This window comes from Crinia signifera, chromosome 9, assembly GCF_055691185.1.
Source record: "Crinia signifera chromosome 9, ASM5569118v1, whole genome shotgun sequence".
NCBI lineage: Eukaryota > Metazoa > Chordata > Amphibia > Anura > Myobatrachidae > Crinia > Crinia signifera.
Genome location: NC_139225.1, coordinates 20,409,424 through 20,436,940, shown reverse-complemented (window position 1 = coordinate 20,436,940; position 27,517 = coordinate 20,409,424). Strand labels below are relative to the sequence as shown.

The following is a 27,517-nucleotide window of genomic DNA, read 5'->3' as shown; positions in this document are numbered from 1 at the left end:
TGACCAATTCCTCTCCCAGTTCCACCCCTGACTAATTCCTCTCCCAGTTCCACCCCTGATCGATTCCTCTCCCAGTTCCACCCCTGACTGATTCCTCTTCCAGTTCCACCTCTGACTGATACCTCTCCCAGTTCCACCCCTGACTGATTCATCTCTCAGTTCCACCCCCCGACAGATTGCTCTCTCACTTCTACCCCTGACCGTTTCCTCTCCCAGTTCCACCCTGACCCATTCCTTTCCCAGTTCCACCCCTGACCGACTTCTCTCCCTCCCCTGAGCAATTCCTCTCCCAGTTCCACCCCAACCGATTCCTCTCCCAGTTCCACCCCTGACTGATTCCTCTCCCAGTTCCACCTCGACAGATTCTTCTCCCAGTTCCACCCCTTGCCAATTCCTTTCCCAGTTCCACCCCTAAACAATTCCTCTCCCAGTTCCAACCCGACTGATTCCTCTCCCGGTTCCATCCCTGAATTATTCCTCTCCCACCCCACTGACTCCTCTTCCAGTTCCACCCGACTGATTCCTCTCCCACCCTCACCGATTCCTCTCCCAGTTCCACCCCTGACCAATTCTTCTCCACCCCCTGACAAATTCCTCTAAAAGTTCCACCCCTCACCGATTCCTCTGTCACTTCCACCTCTGACTGATTCCTCTCCCACCCTGAACGATTCCTCTAACAGTTCCATCACTTAATGATTCCTCTCCCAGTTCCACCCCTGACCAATTCTTCTGCCAGTTCCAATCCTGACTGATTCTTCTCCCAGTTACACCCATGACCAATTCTTATCCCTCCCCCAACCGATTCCTATCCCAGTTCCACCCCTGACCAATTCCTCTCCCAGTTCCACCCGATTGATTTGTCTCCCAGTTCCACCCCTGATCAATTCCGCTCCCATTTCCACCCCTGAATGATTCCTCAACCAGTTCCACCTCGAGCGTTTCGTCTCCCAGTTCCACCCCAACCGATTTCTCCCCCAGTTCCACCCCTGACCGATTCTGTTCCACTTCCACCCTTAACTGACTCCTCTCCCTCCCCTGACCAGTTCCAACCAGGATCTGTGAAAGGTTTTTCGGCACCCTAGGCAAAATGTTTGCTTATTGCTCCCACTTTCAATCACACACCAATACCAACTTTCCAGTACCTTCAAAGTGTAGTGGAGATGGCGTCTTAGAAGTTCCATCCCTGAATGATTCCTCTGCTACCACCCCAAAGATTCCTCATCCAGTTCGACCCCTGAACAATTCTTCTCCCCTCCCCTAACCAATTACTCACCCAGTTCCACCCCTGACCGATTCCTCTCCCACCCTCACCAATTCCTCTCCCAGTTCCACCCTGACCATTACCTCTCCCAGTTCCACCCCGACCAATTCCTCTCCCAGTTGCAGCCCTGAACGATTCCTCTCCTACTTCCACACAAACAGATTCCTCTCCCAGTTCCAACCTGACCGGTTTCTCTCCCAGTTCCACCCCCGAATGATTCCTCTCCCACTTTGACCCCTGACCAACTCCTCTCCCTCCACTGACCAATTCCTCTCCCAGTTCCACCCTGGACCTGTGAAAGGTTTTTCTGCACCCTAGGCAAAACGTTTGCTTATTGCTCCCACTTCCAATCACACACTAATACCAACTTTCCATTACCTTCGAAGTGTAGAGATGGAGATGGCGTCTTAGACCTGGGTGCCATTTGCATTAAGTTCAACAAGGAGGCCTTGCTTTGGGGGAGATGTACTTAAGTGGAGTGAGCCACTGGAGATGTTGTTCATGGTAACCAATCAGCTACTCTGGATAATTTTATAGTATGCAAATTATAAATGTTACTTCAATGTTGGTTGGTTGCCGTGGGTAATTTCTCCACTAGAATACTTCTCCACTCTTCACTGCTTAGTACATATCCCCCTTAAAGTCAGAACCCCCAGATTCTGGAGTTCTTAGGCAGCTGCCTAATAGTAGTGTCGACCCTGGTTCCACCCCTTTCACACCATTGACTGATACCTCAACCACCCTTGAACGATCATCTTGTGATGTGACCAACTTCACGATTTTTCAGAGCATTTAAACAGGGAGAACATAATTTTTGCACGCAAGTGATTTATCGGCCGGATCCTATCGATAATCGGCCCTGAAATATCACAAAGGCCATATTTTAAAATGACCATTGTGGAATTATGCACAGCCCAATTGGTGCATGATATCAGCTTATTGTTTTGTAACAATAATCGGGTCGGAGGAGACGTATCGGGCACATTAGCCCGATTATTGCACCTATCCTCACAGTACATCACGTGCAGACAAACATCCCCCAATGCCATCTCTCTGTGTACAGCGCATCTACGTCCCTGTACCTGAATGCATGCATTATACTGGTGCTGAAATATTTGCCACGCACGTCAAGGTAAAGCATTGTTGCCCAGTAAATATGATTCACAGAACGTGCAAACTGCAAGGCCAATTACATAGTTGTATTTCAGTCCTGAATGAACTCCAGGGAAGCTTTCCTGCATAATAAATCCTCCATCATTACACTCATCAAGCATCTTCCATCAGCCCTGGTAGGAGGATGCCTCATTTATCATCTGCAGTTAAGAGAGGAAGCCTATTAGGTGGGATTGAATTGATCAGTTACAATACAGTCTATATAATGTGTCCTGTGAGTGCTTTATCTACTCTGAGGAGACAATTCGGCCACTGGCTGAAGGAAAGGCTCCACCTACAGCATAAAACAGGTATTACACTCTAAATGTCACCAAAACTTGTAGCGCATGAATTAGGAATCTGCAGAACATGATGGGAGCTTTCAGTAAGAGCAACATTATCTGACCTTAGTGTATAATGATCAACTTTATTGTAAGTGTCATCCATCCACAGAACATTGCCCTGCCTTTCTGTAGAAGAACCTGCAGAGCAGTTAGCTGTGTGGATCCAGAACTTACACAACATTATCTAACCTATGTGGTTGGTTATCAACACTTTGAGATCTGCAGTGTGCAGAGCAGTGTAACCCTTCTACAGCCTGCAGAGCAGTGTAACCCTTCTACAGCCTGCAGAGCATTAGCTACCCACTTTCTAACCAGTATAGATTGAATCTGCAAAGAGCACAACCTGTAGAACAATATCTCAACTGAATGGATCCACAACCTGTTGCAGAGCATCATCAAATCAGGGTGGAAGCAGACGTTGCAGAGCATTATCTAACCCATGTAGATTTACAACCTGTGAAGCATACATGGATCTACAGCCTGCAGAGCATTATCTAACCATGTGAATCAGCAAACCTGCAGAATGTTATTAAAACATTCCCCCAGGTGTGGGCTCTGCAACCTGCAGAGCATCATCCGCCCATCCTGCATTTACAGTCTGCAGAGACGCATCTAACCCTGGATACAGTAATCCGAGGGCATTATCTATCCAGCCTTTATGAATGCGGAATCTGCAGAGCAATGTCTATCCATGTGGATGTAATCTTAATACCTCCAGAGTCCAGAAACTGCAGAGCATTAGTTTACCACGTGTGAGTACAGTACTTGCAGATCCTTAACCCGTGCAAGATGCACAAACTCACTGCAGAACATTACATAACACAACCCATGTGAGATTAGATTAACCTGCAGCATGCATGCACCATGGTGATCTACAACCCTGCAGAGCATTATCCTCGTGGATGTACAACACGCAGAGCATTATCCTCGTGGATGTACAACACGCAGAGCATTTTCTAACCCTTGTGGACCATCAGCATGTTTCTGCGAAGCATCCAACCATCCAGCCCCAAAGCTGAGATTTGTTACATAAAGTATCACTGCCAGGAGCAATGCAGAGCATCCCCAAACCACCCAAAGCTGGGAGACCTTCAAGACATTTCCCCTGACCCTATATAACAGACAGGTACCTACCTGAGCCCGGGTCCTGGCAGCTAGAGATGCCAGCCTGGTGGCAGGGAGAGTGTGGAGGATTAATCTCAGGCTGGGCAGGTGATGGCAGAGGGCTAGGAAGGACACAGGAGTCAGTGCAGCAAGGTGGATCCCAGGTGTCAGTGCTTCAGGGTGGAGCACTGGTGTCAGTCCAACAGGGTGCAGCACAGGTATCAGTGCAGCAGGATGGAGCACAGGTGTCAGCGCAGCTCAGTTGTCTGTGCAGCAGGATGAAGCACAGGTGTCAGTGGAGCACAAGTGTTAGTCCAACAGGGTACTGCACAGGTGTCAGTGCAGCAGGATGGAGCACAGGTGTTAGCGCAGCTCAGGTGTCTGTACAGCAGGATGGCGCACAGGTGTCAGTAAAGCAGGGTGGAGCACAAGTGTCAGTCCAACAGGGTACTGCACAGGTGTCAGTGCAGCAGGATGGAGAATAGGTGTGAATCCAAGAATCCAACAGGGTGCAGCACAGGTGTCAGTGCAGATGACTGGAGCACAGGTGTCAGTGCAGCAGGATGGAGAATAGGTGTGAATCCAAGAGGGTGCAGCACAGGTGTCAGTGCAGAAGACTGGAACACAGGTGTCAGTGCAGCAGGGTGCAGCACAGGTGTTAGTGCAGCAAGGTGGAGGTGAGCAGCATCTTAGCAGAAGAGGAGAAGAAGAATTCAGGTGAGGCAGAAAAGTGCAGGAAGATTGAGAGAGGATCTGAATGGAAGAGAGAGGGAGGTGAGGAGACAGGAGGGAGGAGAGTGAGAGAATGCGTGTACTCCGCTCTAATCACGGGAGGCTGCCCCCTACAGAGGCTACAGTACACACAACTCCCCACAGAGCGGCAGCATAGAGCAGCCATTGCTCCTCCGCTCTGCTCCCCAGGGCAGAGAGCTGCACCTTACAAGACAGAGGTTAAGTGATGCTGCTGTGGGGTAAGGAGGTGATAAGTGCCTCTTGCCTCCAGTGACTGAGTATGGAGATGATGCAGCACTTCCCCTGTCATGCAATATGTAAGAAAAGGATACTGTGTATGGTGGGGGCTGGGAAGATAGGTAATCTGAGCTGGATACAGACATTAAGTAGGGTTAATAAGAGGCAGTGTCCAGACCCCGTGCAATGATGCTGCTTGGGGTGTGTGTGTGCCCAGAAAGGGTTAAATGTCCAGGGTATTTTAAGTCATACTGGTGTCAGCCCCTGGCTGCTACAGGGTTCCTGGACTGTGAGTATTGGCAGGCAGATAAGTGAATGCAGCCTGGTAAGGAAAGGGTTACTAGTGCAACATCTGCCTGGCTGTCATTCTGCAGGACGCTGTAGATGATGTTAAATAATGCAAGCCAGGGGTGATGCAGCAGGAGGCTCCCAGCATCGCTCTGGCAGGTAAGGAGTTACATGCTGATGCTTGTAGTGTTTGGGTGAAGAGATGCTCTATTGATGTCTGGCATGGGAGGGGTTAAGTGATGCTGAGATGCAGAATGGTTACCATAGCAACTCCCCCCCCCTTTCATTCAATCTCCCCAACTCCGGCACCTGTCGTTGAGCTTGTCCTTGGGAATCTGATGATGCAGCTGAAGAGTGCAGACCCCCCCCTAATAATCTGGGGGTGCAGAGGTCAGGGCATAGTGCTGGGGGTGGGCTGAGGTCACAGACAGGTGTAACCATCCCAGAAGGCGGTGAGGCTGCGAGATGTTCAGGCTCCCCCCACATTGGATTACACAAGCTCTTAGCCTGTTTAACCCACAGATTTAAACCCAAATCCTGGGAGCTCAGGCAGATCTGTAACCCTTCCCCTGCCAGGCCCTGGCACGTAATGCAGAGTCCAGCAGTGCTATTATCACACCAGCTGCAAATCTCTGCCACCCTGGGTGATGCCAGCGTGCCCGCCTGGAAGCTGCCAGCACAGGTCTGCTCAGTCAGGATCAGCTCGCTTACTGCTCATCTAGCTGCACTGTGGTATGGGAATATGGAGGCACTAGTAGTCTCAGCAAGCCTCTCCATATTTAACCGAATCTGTCGTGCAAACTATGGGGGTTATTCTGATTCACTCAGAAAGGCGCAATCACTCTCTAATGCACAAACCCATACTGCACTGCAGGTGGGGCTGATGTTACGTGCCCCACCTAGTCTGTTACCTTGTGATTGCCTCTGTGTTTGTGCATGTGTGAGAGGGAGAGAGATGTAGGGTGAAATGTAATAGGATGAGAGATTCAGAAAGTAAGAGATTTGGTACAAAATCACCGTTTTTTTTTTTTTTTTTAAGCGGCAATCATTAGTGTAAATGATTGCCGCTTTTAAAAAAAAGGCAATTGTACTGCAGTGTAGCAAAATGAAACTGGTTTTGCAGTGTAAATGATTGCCGCTTTAAAAAAACTGGAGATTTCTTACCACATCTCTCACTTGTAGTTTCACTCGCTACCAACAGATGGCAGTGTTTCATAGACACACAAACGGACACTAGACATATAGTATATATATATATATTTATTTATTTACAGTTTCTTATATAGCGCAGCAGATTCCGTTGCGCTTTACAATAGTAAAGCGCAATATATATATACACACACTGCTCAAAAAAATAAGAGAACACTGATGCTGTGTTCTCATTGCCGCCCCTGCAACATCCCAGGTTTTTGTTCCAGTATTTTTGGCGGGGCACAGAGCATCTCAGCTCTACAGACCCCGTTCATACTGCACCTTAGACCCGGGAAATTCCCGTGTCTGCCCCGTTCACACTGCTTCCCCTGGTATGCCTGCCATCAAGTGTGTGGCACCTACGAGCTGCTTTGATTGGACGTTTAAAAAGTACCTTTGATTGGCTGTTTAAAAAGCAGCTTTGAGCAATGAAATGAACTTGCTTTTTTGCATTTTGTGAGAAAAACCCGGGTCTAACCTGTTTACACTGCCACACACCCGTGTATTACCCAGGAAAAACCCTACAAAAAACCTGTGAGTAATTCCCGGGGCATAACACCCGGGAATTTCACAAAGACCCTTTCACACAGAGACGCGACACAGGAAATTTCCGCTTGCCCCGGAAAATACCCGGGTTTTTACGGCAATGAGAATGGGGTATGAAACAACACAATGTAACTCCAAGTCAATCACACTTCTGTGAAATCAAACTGTCCACTTAGGAAGCAACACTGATTGACAATCAATTTCGTATGCTGTTGTGCAAATGGAATAGACAACAGGTGGAAATTATAGGCAATTAGCAAGACACCCCCAATAAAGGAGTTGTTCTCCAGGTGGTGACCACAGACCACTTCTCAGATCCTGTGCTTTCTTGCTGATGTTTTGGTCACTTTTGAAAGCTGGTGGTGCTTTCACTCGAGTGAAGTGAAAGTGACTCAGGTAGTGCAGCTCATCCAGGATGGCACATCAATGCAAGCTGTGGCAAGAAGGTTTGCTGTGTCTGTCAGTGTAGTGTCCAGAGCATGGAGGCGCTACCAGGAGACAGGCCAGTACATCAGGAGACGTGGAGGAGGTCATAGACAAGGCCGTCTTTTCGTATGGGCTTACTGGGCACTCTCCCAGGGGCCCTAGGTGTATAAGGGCGCTATGCTGATAGCTGAGGATCCCCTTTTTCCCGGGATACCAGAATTTTGAAAATCCGCCCTGGGGAACTGGAGATATCCAACTTCAAAGCAGCAGTCCACATCCGACCTATTAAATGCAATTCCCAGTCATATTTCTCAGGTTCGCTCGGACTTAGAGTTTTTCGGACATAGAGCTGGGACTCTTCCCTTTCTGTCGACACTAGCGGCTTGTCTCTATCATGCCCAGAACCAGAGATAGCCTTCCAGCAGCCGGTCCCTGCTCCAGCTCCAAACGTCTGGTGTACAGTTTTATATATTTTTTAATGGATTCCTCTGGCTCAGTCCTGATCTCTGATCCCCAAGTTCCCAGCACCTCCTGAAAGTTGGGACTCTAGGTTTTTATACTATTGAAGGCTAAGAAATCTATTTCCAGATAATGGCGAAAGCTGCAGTCAAACAAGCTGCCTTTCCACCGGAAAATGATGAATATTATCCAACCCTCCCCTGCATATAAAACACCCCCTACCTCCCTGGAAGTCATTTACAAGGGATCCTTCATTTATTTCAGTGCCCCCTTCCACATGTTAGTGTTCACCCGCCCACCACCTGTGCAGTAAAGGAGTAATTAGCAGAAGTTACTGCTCCAGGTCCTACATGTTGAATGAAAGATAGAGCACCCCCTGCCACCCGAGGGACATCAAAGCTGCTTCTGATAGCAGCCCCCACCCCTAGGAGGGGAGAATGGGTAAGGGCCCCAGTGCATTTCTTTGCCAAGGGGCCCACACTGCTGTTAAGACGGCCCTGGCCGTAGGAGGGCAACAACCCAGCAGCAGGACTGCTACCTCCGCTTTTGTGCAAGGAGGAACAGGAGGAGCACTGCCAGAGCCCTGCAAAATGACCTCCAGCAGGCCACAAATGTGCATGTGTCTACTCAAACGGTCAGAACAGTCTCCATGAGGGTGGTATGAGGGCCCAACGTCCACAGGTGGGGGTTGTGCTTACAGCCTAACACCGTGCAGGACGTTTGGCATTTACCAGAGAACACCAAGATTGGCAAATTTGCCACTGGCGCCCTGTGCTCTTCACAGATGAAAGCAGGTTCACACTGAGCACGTGACAGACGTCTGGAGACGCCAAGGAGAACGTTCTGCTGCCTGCAACATCCTCCAGCATGACTGGTTTGGCAGTGGGTCAGTAATGGTGTGGGGTGGCATTTCTTTGGGGGGCCGCACAGCCCTCTATGTGCTCGCCAGAGGTAGCTTGACAGCCATTAAGTATCAAGATGAGATCCACAGAACCCTTGTGAGACTATATGCTGGTGCAGTTGGCCATGGGTTCCTTCTAATGCAAGACAATGCTAGACCTCATGTTGCTGGAGTGTGTCAGCAGTTCCTGCAAGACGAAGGCATTGATGCTATGGACTGGCCCGCTCCCCAGACCTGAATCCAATTGAGCACATCTGGGACATCATGTCTCGCTCCATCCACTAATGCCACGTTGCACCACAGACTGTCCAGGAGTTGGTGGATGCTTTAGTCCAGGTCTGGGAGGAGATCCCTCAGGAGACCACCCGCCACCTCATCAGGAGCATGCCCAGGGATTGTAAGGAGGTCATACAGGCACGTGGAGGCCACACACACTACTGAGCCTCATTTTGACTTGTTTTAAGGACATTACATCAAAGTTGGATCAGCCTGTAGTGTGTTTTTCCACTTTAATTTTGAGAGGGACTCCAAACCCAGACCTCCATAGGTTAATAGATTTGATTTCCATTGATCATTTTTGTGTAATGTTGTTGTCAGCACATTCAACTATGTAAAGAACAAAGTATATAATAAGAATATTCCATTCATTTAGATCTAGGATGTGTTATGTTAGTGTTCCCTCTATTTATTTGAGCAGTATATATAACACACGTTTGCCGCAGATTCCCTTACATGGAAGTCTGTTATTGGTCAGCGGAACGAACATGCACCAAGTGTAAATCTCCTGGTTTTCCCTTGAATCCTCCTCTCCCGGATGTCACCTGTAGATAGTACATACCACCATTTCTTTCTAGGTCACTAACCTACACAGCCAACACTCAAACTCAGCCAGTAGTTTTTTCCCAATACCGAAACTAACGAACAAACAACATTTCATAATTTATGGTTTTCTCCTAGATATTCCTCAACGCAAAGGTCTATGTACAGAAACAACCCTTATGCGGGCTACACACTAGAATCAGGGGTTCTCAAACTTGGTCCGCAGCTCACATTATTCAGGTCACTCGGCAGGTACACAGGTGCACTTATTACTGACTGACACATTTGAAAAGGTCCGCAGGTGGAGCTAATTATTTCACTTGTGATTCTGTAAGACCTGCAAAACATGCACTGTGTGGGGTCCCAAGGACCAAGTTTGAGAATCAGTGCACTAAAGGATTCGCTCCGTTTCCAGGATCGACAGTGCTTCTGGATGAACGATCTAGTGCAGTGTTTTTCAACCACTGTGCCTTGGCGCACTAGTGTGCCTTGAACTGTTCTCCAGTGTGCCCCCGGATCTAGAGATGCCCAAACCAGTTTACAGCCAACACCAGTTCAACTGTTATTTACTGGTCTCTTCTTTTCATGTAAAGGGCCAATGTATGTTATTTTTGTTACCTGTGGGGACCAGTGTGATTGTTTTTTTTAAAAATGGGGGCCAATAGGTTTTTTTTCTTTTTCCTGTGGGGGCCAATGTGTTTTGCCCTGTGGGGATCTCATGGTGTGCCTTGGCAATTTTCTCATGCACCGTTTTAACTTATTTTTCATAGCTTATGTGAACTATTTCCCTAGGTCCTTTGCAACAGGTGTTTTGGTAATTGCCTCACCTTTAAAAGCATAGTCTCCAGTGAGCAGACCAGATAGCAAATTCCCGGGTGATGCAGTTCTACCCAGTAATTTGCCTTTTAACACGTTTTTTTAGCAGTGTGAATGGGTCACCCCTTGTCTGCATACCCTGGTCTCAAATCCAGATAAAAAGCAGGGTTGGAGAAATGGGAATTTCGACACGGGTTGATCCGTTCACACCGGGTCGACACGCTGGCCACGGGAATTTGCCTAGAAGTGAGAATGGGGTATATCAGACCTCTGTAAGTGCTTATCCAATCCCAAGCAGCAGCTGATGGGAGATGTTTTTAAGGACATAACAGCAAATTATAAAAGGGGCACTAGCCTCATTCCTACGCGAGGCACCCAACGCCTCATGCCTCTTTATGAACACTGGTTTAGACCACAATATAGCAGTTTCCGATAGCTGCACAATAGTGACAGCGTAGGGGACTTATTTGTCTCTCAGCACCCCCACCCCCAATCACACACACATATATATATATTTCACAATTGCAGAGCACTTGCATCTGATGGTCTAACTATACGGTCCGGCAGATTTCTCTATCCGTAGGGGGTGAAGAGGTTTCCTCCCTTCTGTGTCTGCCACCGTCGCCTTTCTCCTAATCTAGAAACATCTCTATTATTATTGACCTTGGCTATGACAAAGCTTTTCATGGGCCACAGCCTTAGTTGTGAACAAGAGGATTCTTGAGATGCCGTCTCAGTTTGTTCCCTGTGTGAAGTGACTGCAGCCCTGACTGGTCCGCAGAACAGGACCGATAACCTCCCCAGAATCAGGGCGAGCAAAATACAGCTGGTTCCAATGATGGCACTGAGATTTACTGATCGGGCACTGGTGCAGAGACCACTCTGACCCAGTATGTGACACATGTATGAGTGTTACAGTGAAGGGAAGACAGCCGTTTGGAGACACCTCATGCCTCATTGAGGTCAGCAGTTTCCAGTGTAGGGTTAGTTCATCTACACATAAAATAAAAAGAACATTTTCCTGCTTGACCTCGTGAACATAGAATTTGACGGCAGATAGTCAGTCCCTTTTTTAAACATGTTACCTCAAACCATATTTGATCCTTATTTTTTTGTAAGGCTATCAGTATGCCTATCCCAAGCATGTTTACATTGTACTACTGTATTTGCCTCTACCACCTCTGATGGGAGGCTATTCCACTTATCTACTACTCTTTCTGTGAAGTAATTCTTCCTCACATTTCCCCTGAATCTTCCTCCCTCTAGTTTCAGTGCATGTCCCCGTGTTCTGCTGCTCCTCTTCCTGTGAAGAATGTCTCCCACCTGTACCTTCCTCCCTCTAGTGTCAGTGCATGTCCTCGTGTTCTGCTGCTCCTCTTCCTGTGAAGAATGTCTCCCACCTGTACCTTCCTCCCTCTAGTGTCAGTGCATGTCCTCGTGTTCTGCTGCTCCTCTTCCTGTGAAGAATGTCTCCCACCTGTACCTTGTTAAAACCCTTGATATATGTGAAAGTTTCTATCATGTCCCCCCTTTCCCTTCTCTGTTTTAAAGTATACATATTAAGATCTTCTAGTCTTTCCTGGTATGTTTTGTGATGTAGGCCATGCACCATTTTAGTTGCCCTTCTTTGTACAGTCTCTAATGTATTTATATCCTTCTGGAGATATGGCCTCCAGAACTGAACACAATACTCTAGGTGAGGTCGTACCAATGACCTTTACAGTGGCATTATTACTTCTTTCTTTCTACTGCTGATACCTCTCCCTATGCAACCAAGCATCTGAGTTGCCGTCTTCAATGCTTTGTTACATTGCCTACCTGCCTTTAAGTCCCCTGAAATAGAGACACCTAGATCCCTCTCTTCCTCAGTAGTTTCCATTATAGTGCCATTTATACTATATTTAGTCTTTGGATTTTTGAGACCCAAGTGCATGATTTTGCATTTTTTGGCAATAAACTGTAGTTGCCATGCTCTTGACCATTCCTCTAATCTACCTAGATCATCAATAATTTGTTTTACCCCTCCTGGTGTGTCTACCCTGTTGCATACCTTTGTGTCATCTGCAAAAAAGCACATTTTACCCTCAATTCCATTTGCAATATCACCAATAAAGATATTAAAAAGCACTGGTCCAAGTACAGATCCCTGGGGTACTCCACTTGTAACCTTCCCCTCCTTTAACTGTACTCCGTTTACTACAACTCTGTTTTCTGTCCTGCAACCACAATCTTATCCATTCAACTATCTTAGAATCCAATTTTTTTTAACAGTCTGCGATGTGGGACAGTGTCAAAAGCCTTACTAAAGTCTAGATAAACTACATCTACAGCCCCACCTTGATCTATTACTTTAGTCACCTAGTCAAAAAAGTAATTAAGATTTGTTTGACATATCTTCCCCCAGTAAACCCATGCTGTTTCGGATCCTGTAAATTGCTGGTTTTGAGATATTCTACAACTCTTTGTTTTAAGAGTATTTCCATCAATTTCCCTACTACTGATGTAAGGCTCGCTGGTCGATAGTTGCTTACCTCTTCCATGCTTCCACTTTTGTGCAGTGGGACTACATTTGCTATTTTCCAGTCCTCTGGTATTACTCCATTGATTTATCCACTTTCATCTCATCAAGGACACAGCATCTAAAAGGGATTCAGTTTTGAATCCCGGCGGTCGGGATCCCGACAGCCGAAATGCCGACAAGGGGGGGACGTGGATCGCCCCCCCTTGCGGGCTCGCTGCACTGGCCACGCAGTGGGCCCGGTGCCTCGCTACACTCGGCACACTAATTTATTCTCCCTCCAGGGGTGTCGTGGACACCCCAGGAGGGAGAATGTGTCGGCATTTCGGCGGTCGGGATTCTGAACGCCGGGATCCCGACCGCCGAGATTTTAACTGCATCCCATCTAAAAGGTTAATTTCTTCCATTTATCTCCCCTACCACTGCCCACATGATGACTTTCTTCTGCTGGGGCTGAGAGATAATGTTGCTGCGTGGTATTCGCAACAACCGCCCCACGTGGTAACCCAGAGGATTGATCACACAAGGCACAATACAGAACATACACTTTATTGGAGGGATGAAAGTAAAACAATGGTCACTCGTCTTCCTCGGGCAACGGCAGCACCAGGGTGGAGGGATCATAGTAATTTGAATCAATTAGAGGCAGTCCCAAAGCCTCTCTCTTCTTTATCTGCATCTCTGCTTCTCTACGGGCCCAGTCCTTCATCCTGCGGGGAGATGGAGAGTCAGGGAGAAGGCAACAGGGGGAGAGAGAGGGTGCAAATAGGAGAGAAGGTGGCAGGGGTGAGATGGTGCGAGTCAGAGGGCAACAAGGGACGAGTGCGAGTCAGAGAGAAGGCGGTGGATGTGAGATGGTGTGAGTCACAGGGGAATGAGCGAGAGAGGGCGCGCGTCAGAGAGAAGGTGGTGGGGGAGTTAGAGCACAAGTCAGGGAGAGGGCACAAGGCAGAGAGAAGGCTGTGAGGGTGAGAGTAGGAGTCAGAGAGATGGCGCAAGTCAGAGAGGGCGTCAGGGAGATGAGTTAAAGAGTGCACGAGTCACAGCAAAGGCGGTGGGGATGAGAGTACGCGAGTCAGAGAGCGCATCAGGGAGAAGGCGGTGGGGTAAGAGAGCAACAGGGGGATGAGTCAGAAAAGGGCAACAGGGGGATGAGAGAGAGAGAGAGGGCGCGAGTCAGAAAAGGGCAACAGGGGGATAAGAGAGAGAGGGTGCGAGTCAGAAAAGGGCAACAGGGGGATGAGAGAGAGAGAGAGAGAGAGAGAGGATGCGAGTCAGAAAAGGGCAACAGGGGGATGAGAGAGAGAGAGAGAGAGAGAGAGAGAGAGAGAGTCAGAAAAGGGCAACAGGGGGATATGAGAGAGAGAGAGGGCGCGAGTCAGAAAAGGGCAACAGGGGGATGAGAGAGAGGGCGCGAGTCAGAAAAGGGCAACAGGGGGATGAGAGAGAGAGAAAGGGTGCGAATCAGAAAGGGCAACAGGGGGATGAGAGCGGGGGCGCGAGTCAGATAGATGGCAATAGGGGTGAGAGTAAATCAGAGAGAAGGGGGTGGAAAGGAGTCAGTGAGTAGGCAATGTGGGATAAGTGAGTGAGTCAGCCTGATACATTGCAATGGGAGTGATAGAGTAAGTAAGAGCTAACCAAAGGGAACCCGTCAGCGAGAGGAGTCACCTGGTAGTTTGGGAGTGGCACATGAACCCATGGAAGGGGTGTAGAAGGCCAGCAGTAGCATAATGGGGAACATTGCAGAATGAACTGAAGACTGCTCCATGTTGGGACGAGGCAGGAACCCTTCCTGATCACTGGGCATACATACAGCAGGACAAATACAGGGGTATATAGAGAATGACTGTGTGATCATGGAGAATAGGGCGGATGGTAGAGAGGAGCAGGCATCAGAGATGAGAGTTGGATGCCAGGGGGTCTCTGGATAAGCTCCATTCCAAGTGAGAGAATTATTAAACACTTCCTCTATTTCTGGCATATGCTGACACTCATTAAAGCGTATTAACATCTCCTTCACCTCCTATGTGAGCTTCATCCACAACATAGCAACCTCCCACAGTCAAACAGAACACCGTCACCCCCACCCGACACCTAGACTACCCCTCCCCCCATCCTCACACTACACTGGGATCTCACTGATGGGGCAGACTGTGCTCGTGTCACACCATGCATAGTTGAGGGCTTGCACCGTCCATGCAGGAGAGGGTGCTGGGTGTGCGCTATAGAGACAGATGGGCAGGAGGTGCAGGCCTGTGACAGGGGGTATAATGTGCAGGGGGAGGGGCAGGTGGATGGGTGATATGCTACAAGAGGAGATGCTGCACAGTGAGGTAAGGGTGGCACACAGGAGTGTGATACAAGGGGAGACGCTGCACAGGGAGGACTGGCAGTGAGGTACGGGTGGTGCACAGGAGTGTGGTACAAGGGGAGACGCTGCATGGGGAGGACTGGCAGTGAGGTACGGGTGGCGCACAGGAGCGTGATACAAGGGGAGACGCTGCACAGGGAGGACTGGCAGTGAGGTAAGGGTGGTGCACAGGAGTGTGATACAAGGGGAGACGCTGCATGGGGAGGACTGGCAGTGAGGTAAGGGTGGCGCACAGAAGCGTGATACAAGGGGAGGCGCTGCACAGGGAGGACTGGCAGTGAGGTAAGGGTGGGGCACACAGGAGCGTGATACAAGGGGAGACACTGCACAGGGAGGACTGGCAGTGAGGTAAGGGTGGCGCACAGGAGTGCGATACAAGGGGGAGCCGCTGCACAGGGAGGACTGGCAGTGAGGTAAGGGTGGTGCACAGGAGTGCGATACAAGGGGAGCCGCTGCACAGGGAGGACTGGCAGTGAGGTAAGGGTGGCGCACAGGAGTGCGATACAAGGGGGAGCCGCTGCACAGGGAGGACTGGCAGTGAGGTAAGGGTGGCGCACAGGAGCGTGATACAAGGGGGAGCCGCAACACAGGGAGGACTGGCAGTGAGGTAAGGGTGGCGCACAGAAGCGTGATACAAGGGGAGACGCTGCACAGGGATGACTGGCAGTGAGGTAAGGGTGGCGCACAGAAGCGTGATACAAGGGGAGACGCTGCACAGGGAGGACTGGCAGTGAGGTAAGGGTGGCGCACAGGAGCGTGATACAAGGGGGAGCCGCAACACAGGGAGGACTGGCAGTGAGGTAAGGGTGGCGCACAGGAGCGTGATACAAGGGGAGACGCTGCACAGGGATGACTGGCAGTGAGGTATGTTGGCGCACAGGAGCGCGATACATGTGAGACGCTGCATGGTGACTGGCGACGAGGTAAGGGTGGCGCTGTGCTTAAACCAAGCTGCAGGCCCCGCAAAGCGTCACGCCCAACCTCGCACATGCTTCTACTGGGATGCTACAGAAATAGGTGGGGTACTGATACCTGCCATTGTGTACACATTTGTGAGGATGGAGAACGGGTCGGCAGAGACGGAAGCAGCATAGCGTGGGGGGGGTGTGTGAGGTCTGCGCGTGTTAATGTGCGATGTGAGGAGAGAGCCGGGGTGGAACAGGCGATACTGCTGTTCTCTTTCAGCTCAGCATGAAAATAAATAATTGATTAGTGCTCATTAGAACGATCCCTTAGGAAGTGTGGACTAACCGTACAGCGCGTGCGGCCCTCACCTGAATTATCACACTAATCACTCCCTGGGTCCCCGACAGGCCAGCGTACATCTGTATCACCAGTGAGGCAACAGTGACAGACAGGACACGTCTGCGTGCATCAGTCCCCTCGTCCCAGATAGCAGCCCCTGCTCCAGTAGTCTCCTGAACAAGCAATTAGTGGCTATATATAGTCACTCCTCAGCCACACAAGTCCACGGGGGTTTGCTCTGACTCTACACCACCCCCCCCAACTGGGCCAGAGAAGGGGGGGTCCTGTCTCTGTCACTCTGGCGGCAGCGACAGGCTAGATGGAGCATTATCTGCAAGTTTCTGTCAGCACAAGACTTATCTCTGCAATATATTCTCCCCCTCAGAGATGACTAAGTGATGGGGATATGAATGCTGAGGGAATAGTCTCAGCCATGCCAGCGGTTTATTGTGTTTAGCGTGCAGGGGAGGGAGCGGAGGCAAAGAGGTAACGCGAGGAGGGTGGGGTGCGGAGAAGAGGGGGGGGGGGGGGGGGAGCGGCAAAAAAACAAATGAAGAACGGGGCACTCACTTCCTCGGTGGCAAATAATATACGAAGATGGTCCCCAGCACAAGGCAGACCGAGAAGCCCCAAAACATAACCGCCCGCATATTCTGGACGTCTGCTACCGGATCCTCATGGTATCCATGCCAGTCGGGGTTCTAGAGCAGAGGAGAGGTTGGGTAAGGGAGCAATAAGGCAGAAAGCCAAGTTGAGGGGGGGAGGAGGGAAATAAAGTTGGCAGGAAAGAGGTAATGTGAGAGGACGGGAGCAGGACAGTTGCCCAGGTGGTGCAAGGTAAATAGGGGGACAATGGGGGGTTAGTGAGATAAAGAGGGAGGGTGGAAAGAGGGGTTAAAGGAAAAGGAGGAAAATGCAGACACACAGGTGCAGACACACAGGTGGAAATGAGTTGGGGTACAGGTAAGAAATAGGGTTCGGAAATATGGGGGTGGGGTAAAAGAAACGGGGCGAGAGAAAAACAAACACATTAATTATCAGTGTAAGATCGTTACTGTTCATCTCGGTACACGCTATGACGTTTTCTAATGCCCCCCCATTTACAGAGTACGTTGTCACAGCTGCCATCGCCGCAGAGGCGCAGGACATGAAAGCAGCCCCCACTGTCAAACGTTTCCATCACACAAGCGCTGAGAGGTGAGAGAAGGCTGTGCAGCCGGGGAACAAAAGGAGAGGAACTAATGATGTGAGAGCAGACAATAGCAGCTCGCGGGAGAGAGAATACAATGTGCAGCTTCACAGGCGCAATACAGAGGGAGTTCTAAAATATATCTATAAAAGTCAAAGAATGTGTGTGCGTGCATGCGTGTGTGGGGTGTTCAAAAGGTGGGAATGTGTATGAAGAGGAGCGAGTGGAGGTGTAAAAGATTCACATAAGTCTGTCTCATGACAGGCAGAGCTCAAGGTGTGCCAATGTCGCCCTCTGCTGTTAAAACAGGAGACGGCACCTGTTCAATTGATTGACACGATGATCTGTGACTTTTTTGGTTTATTAAGGCTGTACATAGGCCCTTATTCTGGTTCACTCACAAAGGCAAATTCCTTCTCAAATGGATAAAACCATGTGCACTGCAGGTGGGGCAGATGTAACATGTGCAGAGAGAATTAGATTTGGGTGAGGTTTTACTTCAAAGTGAGATCTATATTGCAGTGTAAAAATAAAGCAGCCAGTATTTACCCTGCACAGAAACAAAATACCTCACCCAAATCTAATTCTCTCTGCACATGTTACATCTGCCCCCCCTGCAGTGCACATGGTTTTTGTCCATTTGAGAAGGAAATTTGACTTTGTAAGTGAACCATTTATTATATAAATTCAAATAAAAAAAGGTTATGTACAAAAAAACAACAAAAAAAAGATTTCCTATATAAAGGTAACATTACAGGTCATTATGAGGAATAAACTGGTTTTCTTGGCAATTTTCACACCTATTTTGACAAATTAACTTGGCACTTAACACACCTGTGCCTAAGCATGGATATCCAAGCAATACAGCACACTACTCTGCCTGATTATAGAGAAATGTGGAGGAATAGCACAGACAGACAAATGTATATTTTCCATATAATCAGTAAAAGTTTTCGGGATGAGAAGTCCGCAGGTTTAAAAAGTGTTTATGGTACTTATAGGTTAGTTGGGCGCCCGCTAAGCTATTTGCTTAGTTTTACGCGTCCGCTCGCCATGCTTCGGGCTCGCCACACTATATAAAAATCAAATCCATGCCGACATGTACTTACTATAGTGGGCGCCTAGTGTTCCCGCTAGGCTGTTTTAGCGGGGCGCTGTGCCCTGCCCGATTTCTAAAGCGCAAAATGCGCCCTGCCCCGCTAAAAGAGCCTACTGCCTGACTAATGTTGTGCCCGGGGAAGCTCCAGGCACCGCAATCTCGGCGGCGCTAGGCTTCCCCGGCAGCTCACGGACTTCGGGGGGTCAGACGGAGGAAGCCCGGGCACGCCTGCTTTGGTGACGCGGCGGCCCGGGCACGCCTCCTCTGGTGACGCGGCGGCCCGGGCACGCCTACAACGATGACGTCGGTGGGCCCGGTCCGCCCCCATCCCGTACAGCGGCGCACTGCCCCCAAAAATTCCTAGGGGGAACACTAGCGCCCAAATAACATATAAGTACCGTGTTTATTATTTTGTCTGAAAAGGATAAAACACGGTGGGGGGTTATTTACAACACATTGCCCAGGAAAACCCAGCGCTACTGATTGGGTTTATGCGCCATGTTTAAAAGGACAAATGCCCTGAAAGCATTGTCCTTTTAAATCCCGGGCATAAACCTCATCAGAAGCCGCAGCGTATTAGAACGTAAGTGGACACAAGTCTTTATTCAGCCTCACCTATGTAAATTAGAACGTGATGTTGGTAAAGAAATCCTGTAATGTCAACGAGGCTGCGGCGATATCACTGTCTGGATTCAATCACCTATACCCCTTTTACACCTCACCTATAACCCAGGTTATTGCCGGGTCAACCCAGAAAGCAGGTGCAGTGTAAAAGCACCAAACTTATACCCCTTTTACACCAAAATGCCGGATCGCACCCGGGTTATTGGACCCAACTTCAACCCGGCGTTTGGGCCCTTTCACATCAGCGGCTGCCCCTCCTGCACGACCCCCCCCCCTTCCCCAAAGCGGTTCCCACAGCGCTTGCAGATTACATCATTTCCAAGTGCCGGGACTCGGATCATTGTGCTGGGTGCAAGACCAGCATCAAGGTAAGCTGCAGCCCCCGTGCAAACACCCCCCCCCCGCAGTGCGGGATGTGAATGGATGCCGCACACGGGCATCCATTCCTTTCCTCCTCTGCTGTCTGCAGAGTACAGCAGCGGAGGCTGTGCCCCCATACAACCTGTGGACACCGCGGTCCGCAGGTTGGGATTCCCACATTGATGTAAACGGGAGCCAGGTCGGATGACCCGGCGTACCCATTTACACCTCCCTCTACCCAGGTCAGGACCTGGGTAGAAGTCCCGTGCAAAGGGACACGGCTGGACCCATTTACACCGCCGCTGACCTGGGTTTTTGCGGCGGTGTAAAAGGGGTATTAATAATGTCCAACCCACTCATTCAACCCAGGTTATAAAAAGGGTTAAACCCGGGTGTATATTGGGCGACCCAGGTTCAGCATGAAAGAGTCGGATCAGGAGCTGCCTCGGGTTTTCTCCCTCGTTCTCTGTACCATAAGGGAACGAGCTGCACCCATAAAATATGTACAACCCCAGTGTGTGAAGGTTTATAGCTGTGTGGTACATTATCTGTACGGGAGGTGCAAGAACAGGCTGGATGGTGTCTAGCATAAGATGCATTCTGTGTATGGTACATTATCCGGCTTGCTATTTAATGATACGGAACCTATTAAGTGTGATCCTCAGCGATATAACTGTTACGTCTTATTTCTGCAATAGGATTCACGACAGAAGAGAACTAAAATGTATTCCCATCATTTATTTATTATTCCTAAATGTGCTCATGAATCTATTATACAATGCAATAGCCTTCGCAGATCTGGCGCCACCTAGTGGCCTACATAGGATCTGCAAGAGAATAAAGAGTGACTATAAGTGGAGTGGGCCGGGCATCTGACCTGGACCAATCGCTTTCTGGGGGAACCACGGATTTCTGAACAATCTGCAGTGTAGCGAGCAGGTTAGAGTAGGGCTGGTCACTGACCATCGATTGAGAGAAAGCTTTAATGGTCAACACTTGATGACCGATGGTTTACCATTAATGGCAATCAAGTAATTTCCCAGCATTACTGGTAAAGATAGGCCTATCGGTACTTATGTAGTATCTGGGCTGCCGATTTTCTGATTGTATGCCTTACCTTAAGGCATACAATCAGATGCGATTCAACGCGATTTTCGGCAAAATCGCATGCAATGCGATTCGATTTTGCATAGGAACAAGGTCCTGTTCATTTCTCCACTATCCAAGTGGGCATAGCGCAGCCCGAAGCGTGGCGAGCGCAGCGAGGGGACGCGGAAAACATTTTACGTAATCCACGGCCGCTCGCCACGCTTCGGTGCGCTCGAAACGCTTTATAAAATCAACTCTATGCCCACTTGGATAGTGGGGAAATGAACAGGACTATGTTAACATTGAATCCTATGGAAAATCACATCAGATCGCATGCGATATCGGATGCGATTTTTCCGACCCGATTTTAAAATCGGGCACCCAGATACTACATAAGTACCGGCCTATCTTAGGTCTTTCATTTTACCCTGGCACTGCAGCACACAGCTACTAGATGCCCGGTCAGACTCGGAAACCTCTGGGCAGCATTCCTTAAGCCTTATACATACAGCGAGTGTTGTAACACTTCATCAGTGGTGCCAGAATACCCACTGTTTGGTCTGCTGTCGCCACCCTCTATTAGCGGTGTGTATTCCACAGCCCCACCCATTTGTTTGTTCATAGGCTGGCAAGGAGGCTACTTGTCCTGCCTCTGTGGGTGGGGTCTCCATCTCCCGGGAGTGAAATGCATGGAACTCTGAAATCTGCGTGTGCGAAACGTCGCTGGTAGTGGCCTAGTAAGAGGGGTGAGGAGGAGCTTCCTACATTCACCACGGGTGATATGAGTAAGTGGAAGAGTAGGGGCGGGGCTTCACGAGCCACCACAAGAGATGGGAGGTGACGGAACGGCTGCAGTCTTCCGATTCAGAGCGACTGCTCCATTTAGAGATGGTGTAGTGAATGTAATTATCAAAGGTCCGCATGTTTTTACATTGTTGGGAAAACATAGTTTAGAATGGTCCAGAAACACCAACAAGTAAAAAAAACAAAAAACCCAATATATCAAGAGAACATTGGAAATAAAACTTGAGGGTAAAGAAACACTGGCTCCTTACCATTGAAGGATTAGCCATAGGAAGGGTATTTAGTGCACCAGACAGCGAGAGCAGTGCTGATCGCTCGCCTTTAGAGTATTCGTTCCTTTTAGCACGGCGGAAACGGTGAGTGTGACCTTTAAAACGGCGGGGCTCACCACAAAATGCAGCGGACACGCTGCATTTGCGGCAAACCTTGCCATTTATGGGATCCTCGCCGTCCTCTGACAGTGAGGATTCTGGGCAAACATTGAATACGGCAAGGGGGTTGGAAGGAAAGGATGGCTTTTCCGTGCCGAAAATAAGCCATTCTCGCCGTCCAAACCTCCTCGCTGATGGCAATGAATACACCTCATGGTCATCGATTGTTCTTTGTAAAAGCATTTGATTTATTTATTTCTCTGGGTATAGATTGTACCAAATAAAAATAAAATAAAAAAATAAAATGATAAACCCCCCACTAGTGCCTAAACCTAACCCCCACCTTTCCTTGCCGCACACTAGCCATATACCAATCGGGATACCAGCTGTGTTTTAGATCAGATGGGTATATATCAAAAAGATATAGTGAGGGCGCTCCGCAGCAAGCTGGTTTGCAAAGGAGGAGGTATTAACTCCCCCAGTCAAATACATACAAGAAAAGAAAGTGGGTAACAGCGATATACACCAGATTACAATATGAATACATTTTATAGTAATTAGTGCAATTGATAAAGAATAAAAATAGGATAAGACACAAATGACCAGATGTATCAAGCTTCAAAAAGTGATCAAGTGGAGAGTGATAAACAACCAGCCAATCAGCTCCCATCAGACATTTTTCAAACCCAGTCTGTAACATGTAGGGAAGCCAATCCCAAAGCATCCCGGATTTCGGGATTGAAAAATGCCCAATCCCGGGATTGGCTTCCCTAATTTAAAAAACGCACCCCGGCCGTCCCGCATATTTACTTACATGTGGGGTGGGGTGCGGCCGGGTGTGTGGGTGGGCAGCCGGCCGGGTGTCTGTGAAGCCGGGCAGCCGGGTGGGTTGGCGGGCGTCAGGGGAGCCGGCGAGTGGATGGGCGGGAAACCGGCCTGGAGGGTGGGTAGCGGCTAGCGGGGCGGGGGCGAACGCATGGCCTGCGCAGCGTGACCTCTGTACTCGTCACGCTGCGCAGGGATGCACTACCGGGGAAGGGAGAAGCCGGGCAGCGTCTGAGCACACGCTCAGACGCTGGCCGGCATTAGACTGCACATGCACAGTCTAATCCCGAAATCCCGGGATTGAAATCCCAGCGTTTTAGGGGCCAAATCCCGGGATCCCGCAGATCCCGATCCCGGGATTGGCCACCCTAGTAACATGTCAGTTATGAGCTGATTGGCTGGCTGTTTATAACTCTCTATTTTATCACTTTTTGAAGTTTGATACATCTTGCCCAAAATCGGTTTGGTAAGTTATTTTGTTATTTTTTATTGATTGTAGAGTTTGTTCAGTATCATCATAGGTTTATTTTATAATGTGAACAGTTCCTGAAGAGTCGAAGAAGTTGCACCCTTGGAATATTCTTCTTCTATTCCAAGGGGACAACTTCTTAGACTCTTCAGGAACCGTTCACATTTGGAATTGTCCCAAGAACAAGCCAAAGGAATGCTGAATTCCTTTAAACAACGTGGCTATCCAGATCATATTGTTAAAAAAGCGAACAGTGAGGTTAGTACCCTAAACAGAGATGAGCTACTATCTAATAAACAAATATATGATGATACTGAACAAACTGTGAACAAACTGATGTGAATGTTCAACTATACTCTGTACAGCGCTGCGGAATATGTATGCGCTATATAAGAAACGGTTAATAAATAAAATATAAATCTTCTGTGACTTCTCTCCTCAGAGAATATGGGATGTCAGTGTCCCTTAGGATCCTGGGAACAAGATGTAGTTGTACTTACTGTAGGTCTCAATTAGGAAGGGGGATGCCAGGAACGGTGTGGTATAGGGGTCCAACAGTCGGGATCTCGACAGTCATTAGCCCGACTGGCCGGACTCAGACAGCTTGGTGAGTGCAACAAAGCCTATTTTATTCTCCCTCTATGGGGGTCGTGGACCCCGACGAGGGAGAATAGCCGGTGGCCGTCAGGCACCCGGCTGTCAGTGTTTTGACTGTCGCGACCCCGTCCGGCACCCGCCAGGAAAACCTGGAGGAATGGGACATCCATACAGATTTACGAACTTCAGCTCAAGGTTCCATTAACCAGCTATCTCGCTCCTATTCCAGAACCAGTGATTAGCCAGCCTAGGGCCTTCACAGTGTTTCCGGAGAGCACAGTACGGAGTTGGACCTTTAGAGAAGACAACTGTTTGAGAGCTTCCTCTGAAGATGCGACAAATGCGGAGCACTATTGGGGTGGGAGACGGTCTATCAACCGGCCTGCTCTTGGCTGCATCAATACCTGTCCTAGTATTCTCTGTCCTTGCTCATTCCGTAATACTCTGACATACACCCAGTGTCCCAGACCACGGCTGTTCTTCCAAACTGCGACCAGCATATCAAGCTTGGAGAGTTGGGGGCCGATGGCTGGGCAAGGGGTTAAGCTAAAGCCATACCAGCTGCCAGTCCCAAAATGCAAATCCATAGCAGACGGAGGAACTGGTGTAACAGGGCAGGATAGGGGAGATGTATTGCCACTTTTTTGCTTAATGTGCTTCATTAGCCTGCAATTACTCATCTTCTGAAGCGGTGTGTTCTGCAACAATCGGTGGCGGGAGCCGGTCTCATACCGCAGGTTAATGTCTACGAGTGTTTGTAAGTATGTATGACCCCCCCCTTTCTAGAGCCAGCCACTGGGGGAACTACATCTCCCAACAGCCCTTGCCCTTCCCAGAACACCGGGAGCCACACAGCAGCAATCTCCCCAGTAAAGACCGCCAGAGCAGTGAATATTATTTTTTTCCATGTGCTGACAACCCTGTGAACTATTTTCTTTCAACCGGATACCATTGGTATCGGGAGCGCACAGCAGTAATCCAAAACTAGGCACAAGGCAATAGAGTTTCTCTTCTACTTCACTCCAATTGAATTCCACCCATGGTGTGCAAAAGGGGTGACACCCACACCAAATTGCTGCACTGAGATACAGTTCCACAAAGGCTGAAGGTTCTGTACACCGGAACTTGGAATTAACCCTTACCTTGACAAAGCCCTTATTCATGGAATAGTTATTAATTTGATTTTTTATTCTTAGTTATAGTAGTTTTGAATTGCTACCAAACTCCTAGTAAAAAAACGTCAAAGTGGCAGGAGGGGACTGACTTAAGCTGGGTACAGACTGAGCGATAGATCAGTAACGATCTGCACAATACCAATGTCATTAATGATCATTGGTCAGTCTGTATGCTCAATATCTTTAACAATGCATGCTCCCAAACTTCGTTATCGACAATCCCTCTCGACTGTACACGCAGCTCAATCGGACAAAAATCGGTAGCAACTGCAAGTACAGAGCGGGTGCCGTCATTGACCAATATGATGAACGATATCGGTCAGTGTGTACGCACTTTATCATTCTCCGACGGCACCGCTGATAAAGATAACTATATCGGTGGCCGCTGCAATCGGTAAGTGTGTACCCAGAATTAGATGCTATAATCCTGATGTTCTAGTATTTCAGGTGGGTGGGTGGCAGAGGCACAGAACCTTCAGCTGGTGATAGCGCGGCCCCAACACACCTACTAAAAGATTGGAGGCTATACTGGATTTGCCGCGTTCTATATCAGTGAACCGTCAGTGCTCCAGGGTAACATTGCTTGGTCCTGGCATCCAGCAGCAACAAGTGTACGGCTGGACACATAGCCAGATATGCAGATATATCTGGCGTTGGCTTTGCTGCAGGGCCGACACGATAGGTGTGACCGATGTCATTCACTGCACACACACGCTCGCCATGTATCATTGGTTATACTAGAGATGATTGATGTCTGTAATATTGTAGAAAAGAGCCCTTGTTCCAGCCATATATTGGAAGGCAAGTCTAAGTGCATATCACAGCGTGTGGTACTCCAATCAATTAAGCAGCAGCTAATTGCGTATGAATAATACATAACTTATGGCAATGACTTTCCAAACTCCGAAAGGATCTGCTTTATATGTATTACAGACACACTATACAACGCAGGACTCTGTATATTAATTGTGGTTATATAATTCAGATACCACGCTCCATTTACTTATCTTATTTGGGCACCTAACACGGCAGAACAATGAAATAATTGAAATCACACCCTCTGTGTCTCATGGACTTTTGGGATTTTTCCCTCAGAATTCTACATTGTCCAACCCATCAGCTCCAGCTGTGTGGCCGCCGTCTTGAATCGTCCAACCCATCAGCTCCAGCTGTGTCACCGCCATCTTGCATCGTCCAACCCATCAGTTCCAGCTGTTTTGCCGCCATCATCTTGCATCGTCCAACCCATCAGCTCTGGCTGTGTACCATTTTGAATAATATGCAAAGGGGTTTAACTAATAGCATCACAGCCAAAAGTAAACAGGCGCCTAATAGGGTGAGGTGTCAAGCGGCTCCTACTGGGGGGGGGGGTTTAGTGCTCCACCTTTTGTTGTTGTATACCATTTGGAATAACCCCGGTTTTCAACAAGAGGTGTCCTGGAGTCTTCTGAGGAATTGGGCTAAAGCAAATCTTAAATTCAGCACTGCCGTTTTATAAAAGGAGGTCACTGCCGGCCTATCGCAGACCTCCAGCTAAAATAACCGTCCAGTACCCGGAGTGGTCCCAAATAGGGCTCAAACGCATTCTCCCAAACCCTGCTCCTTCCTCACCTAACACCTTTCAAATCACTACCCTATGTCCAAACACTATAGATAGGTATATAGGGGATGTCTACCCAATAAAGGACACATGGTATATAAGAATAACACTACAGTTAGGTATATAGGGGGGGACAGAAGTAACACAATAGATATGTATATGGGGGGGGGGGGGGGGGGGGACAGAACACATGGTATATAGGAGGAACAACACTATATATAGGTGCAGGACATACCTTGGCATAGGAGTGCGTTATATCGTCATCATGGTCGTCGTGGCCGTGATCTGCTGAGGCAGACACGGGCGCCTTGGAGGCCAGAGCGGGGCTGGTATGGAGCTTCTGTACGCGGGGAGAGCGTAGGAGCCGGGCGGCCCCGGAGAGCCGCAGCGCCCGCAAACACAAGGGCATCGCCATGATCAGCCTGCCCTGACTGACAGCGATCACAGGAAGAGGCGGCCGACTCCCTACTTCCCACCAATCAGCGTCCCGGAACCCAGCTCTACCTAAGCCTGATTGGCGGTTTATGCTACACACTATTCTCCGTCAGCGTCTGCACCAATCAAGAGCCTAATCTCTTCCAGGAGACACTGCAGCCGCGGCCATGTTTACTGTGGGCACAAGTTTCCATAAACCATTTTGCAGTGACGGGAGTGGGTGCTCAGCTAGTTCCAGTTACCATGGACACGGGGACCGCTCTCTCCCCACTTGGGTTTCTACTAAAATGACTTTTATGTGAAAAAATAAATTATAATAATAAACAAATAATTTAATTCAGTTCAGGCAAATTAATGTTTGATATTAGCCCGTAGAACAGCTGCAACCCTCACGCCCCCGGCTAACCTAACCCAAGTGATCAGGAAAGATTCCATCCCATGTTACCCAGCTCATTGTACATGCAAAC

General features: G+C 48.9%; 2 protein-coding genes across 2 annotated transcripts in view; both read right to left on the bottom strand.

Annotated features, from left to right (window-relative positions):
• Positions 1–4,704, bottom strand: part of LOC146037300 (caM kinase-like vesicle-associated protein) — an 85,091-nt gene extending 80,387 nt beyond the window's left edge. Inside the window, exon 1 of the mRNA XM_083161352.1 lies at positions 3,892–4,704. The gene's annotated coding sequence lies outside the window, so the exon portion shown is untranslated. The remainder of the gene's footprint in view (positions 1–3,891) is intronic.
• An 8,623-nt stretch (positions 4,705–13,327) lies between these two features.
• On the bottom strand, positions 13,328–27,071 carry NDUFB11 (NADH:ubiquinone oxidoreductase subunit B11). Its single transcript, XM_083161351.1, has 3 exons — positions 26,851–27,071; positions 16,984–17,114; positions 13,328–13,504 (listed from the first exon to the last, which is right to left on the bottom strand). The coding sequence occupies exons 1-3, from the start codon at positions 27,028–27,030 to the stop codon at positions 13,372–13,374; spliced, it is 444 nt and encodes a 147-aa protein (XP_083017477.1). The 5' UTR covers positions 27,031–27,071; the 3' UTR covers positions 13,328–13,371.
• Positions 27,072–27,517: the final 446 nt, after the last annotated feature.

Excerpts from the sequence above, each read along its gene's own strand:
- NDUFB11 (XM_083161351.1), bottom strand. The coding sequence starts at position 27,030 with ATGGCGATGCCCTTGTGTTTGCGGGCGCTGCGGCTCTCCGGGGCCGCC. Across the intron at positions 17,115-26,850 it reads TAACGCACTCCTATGCCAAG|AACCCCGACTGGCATGGATA; the intron begins GTATGTCCTGCA and ends CCTCTGCTCTAG. Across the intron at positions 13,505-16,983 it reads TATTATTTGCCACCGAGGAA|GATGAAGGACTGGGCCCGTA; the intron begins GTGAGTGCCCCG and ends ATCTCCCCGCAG.